At 38.6% G+C, this 3,178-nt stretch overlaps 1 protein-coding gene across 1 annotated transcript; it reads left to right on the top strand.

The window, feature by feature from the left end:
• Positions 1–856: 856 nt before the first annotated feature.
• On the top strand, positions 857–1,855 carry LOC127541683 (vomeronasal type-2 receptor 26-like). The gene has a single exon (XM_051966898.1). The coding sequence runs from the start codon at positions 857–859 to the stop codon at positions 1,853–1,855; it is 999 nt and encodes a 332-aa protein (XP_051822858.1).
• The last annotated feature ends 1,323 nt before the right edge of the window (positions 1,856–3,178 follow it).

Here is a 3,178-nt window from a genome sequence, read left to right as displayed (position 1 = left end):
TTTGGGCATCCACTCTCATTCCAATTCCTTGCCACTACAAAAAGAATTGTTAAAATATTTTTATACATGTGGGTGGTTTTCTCTTTTTCATGATCTTGTTGGGATACAGACACAGTAGATCCACTGCTGGATGCACAGTTTTGATAGCTTTTTCCTCATAGTTCCAAATTGCTCTCCAGAATGGTTGGATCAATTTACAACTCCACCAAAAATGTATCCGTGTCCCAGTTTTCCCACTTCCTCTCCAACATTTATCATTTTCTTTTCATGTCATCTTAGCCAATCTGTAAGATGTGAAGTGGCACTGCAGAGTTGTCTTAATTTGGATTTTTCTAATCAATAATGATTTAGAGCATTTTTTTGTATGATTAAAAATGGTTGTAATTTCTTCTTCTGAAAATTGTTCATTTTCTTGGACCATGTGCCAATTGGAGAATGGCTTGTTTCTTTAACCTTACATTCAGAGAAATACAACAAAAAATCTTTTTAACCTAATTTTTAAAAACCAACTCTTGACCTTCCTCTATGGTATCAGTGTTTCATTTCTGTTCTTAAAGTATTGGACTGTGTATAAAAAGACCCTTATGGACTCATTGTAAGGGGTTTCAAATTAATGGATTGCAGGGAGTTTGAATTTTTGTTTAGCAAATCTGATATGAAATAAATAATTTCAACACATTATTTTATCTATATGTGGAGAAACAAAGAAACTGAAATGTATCTTTATTTGATTCCGCCTTTAGAACATTTTTCCCTTGTTACTTAGGAAGGAGTCCAAAAATGAGATGGGGCTCAGTATGAAATGAATAACACTGTGCTTTATAGCAGACAAAAATCTGGTCATCTGGGATATAGCATGATTTTATTGTTATTCACAGATGCAGAGGAGTGCCTGCAGTGCCCTGAAGATCAATATCCTAATAGGGAAAGAGATCGCTGCCTCCCCAGGACTGTGACCTTCCTGGCCTATGAAGAACCTCTGGGAATGACTCTGGCCTGTGCAGCCATCTGCTTCTCCCTCCTCACTGTGTCAGTCTTGGGGATCTTTCTGAAGCACAGAGACACCCCCATAGTCAAAGCCAATAACCGCAGTCTCAGCTACACTCTGCTGGTCTCCCTCAGCCTCTGCTTCCTCTGCTCCTTGCTCTTCATTGGCCATCCTACCACAGCCACCTGCCTGCTGCGCCAAACCACATTCGCAGTTGTCTTCACAGTGGCCGTTTCATCCATTTTGGCTAAAACCATCACTGTGGTTCTGGCCTTCAGGGCCACCAAACCTGGGAGCAGGCTCCGGAACTGGCTGGGATCCACACCATCTTACTCTCTCATTTTCACCTGCACCCTCATCCAAATGTGTCTCTGTGGCATCTGGCTTGGAACATCCCCCCCGTTCTTGGAGCTGGACATCCACTCTGAGCCTGGCTCCATTATCATCCAGTGCAACGAGGGCTCCCTCCTCATCTTCTACTGTGTCCTGGGCTACATGGCCTTGCTGGCCTTAGCGAGCTTCACCATGGCTTTCCTGGCCAGGAACCTGCCAGACACTTTCAACGAAGCCAAGTTCCTGACCTTCAGCATGCTTGTGTTCTGCAGCGTCTGGATCTCCTTCCTGCCCTCGTACCAGAGCTCCAAGGGCAAGGCCATTGTGGCCTTGGAAGTCTTTGCCATTTTGACCTCCAGTGCTGGGATTCTCACTTGCATCTTTGCTCCGAAGTGCTATGTGATCCTTCTAAGAATAGAACAAAATACTCGGGGGATACTTAAAAAGAAAGCAACTCCCTCAGAAGCCAGGTCTTCTAAAGCTCGCCAATCACAGTCAAGGAGCTCCTTTGATCCAGTCATAATAAAATGTTAAAGGCTTCTCATTCATTTGCCTCTGTTTTCTCTGATATTCACCATTGGTTTTTATTTCAACATAATAGCCTTTTGCAAGCATTCTATTGCCTGATGTAAGAATAAAGGTAGAATGGGATCGCTTGTTATTTTGAATTAGTTTACAGATAGCAGATTATATGTGAATGACATTTTTCAATATTGCTGGAAAATAATTGTGGAATTTAAGTAAATGACTGTTTGCTTTCCAAGCCTCAACTTTAATAAGTTCATCCAGCATTCTGAATCATTGATGTGTTGCTTGGAAAATTAGAACTTTAATTTCCCCCCAGTTTGCTTGAATTATATTGTTAACAAATATTTCTGAGTGAATTGAACCTATCTATGATAGAAGATTTATGGGAAAATGGTAATTATTTTGCTGAGTTGAATGGTTTCTAACTAGTGAATATGGACTCGAAATTATTTAGCCAATCACTTTTCCATTAATTAATGAATTGTAGAGTGATCATTGGATCTAGAAATCTGTTCCAAAGCCTTATTATTTCCATCAAATACATCTTGTAACAATAGCTTGGGCATATAAGTAGTTGATTGCCATGGAATAATAAAAATGAGACTGTAAAAATGCAGGAATAATACTAGTCTTTTCTTTCTTCAAGAAATGGCCTTCAACTAGAATATTTTAGTGGTCATATTATTTATTCGTTGTATCACCTATTATTACAAACTCTGAGATCTTTGAATATATATCCGGGTTTAGATACTTCTAAGGAAAATTGATGGCTGAAATTCTGTGACTTGCTCTTAAAAAAAAAAACAAAACACCACTATGACTACCAACAACAAGGTATAGGATGTAGTATTTTATGTAAATGCACTAATATTTGTTCAATAAAAAAAAATTTACAAAAATTCCCCTGCCAAGATCTCTTCTTTCTTTTCTTTCTTTTTTAAAATGAATATTCCATTCAAAAGCAATAGGAGATTCCCCAGGTTGATAATAGAGAAATTTACAAATCAGCGCTCTTCTAGAAATAATATAAAACAAAAGTAAAACTCTGAAGAGAAGAAGGACAAAAATTCAAGAACTGATTCCTAGGTAATTCTAGAAACTGTGTCTAAATTTAGTGTCCCCAACCTGGCATTCCAGACATTCTCAGAACTCTTGGATCTCCTCTCCTCTCATTCCCAAATATGCCACAAACCTACAATTCTTTTGCCTTCTACACATTTAGAAACTTTTGAACTCAGTTCTTTATGCTTTCTTGACAGGAAATGAGTGTCATCTTACTACCAGACCAAGTGGAAAATATGTCCTGCCATGAATCTCTAGTTCCAAATT

This window comes from Antechinus flavipes, chromosome 6, assembly GCF_016432865.1.
Source record: "Antechinus flavipes isolate AdamAnt ecotype Samford, QLD, Australia chromosome 6, AdamAnt_v2, whole genome shotgun sequence".
NCBI lineage: Eukaryota > Metazoa > Chordata > Mammalia > Dasyuromorphia > Dasyuridae > Antechinus > Antechinus flavipes.
Note: the sequence above shows the minus strand (reverse complement) of the source record. Positions and strands in the feature narration are given on the sequence as shown.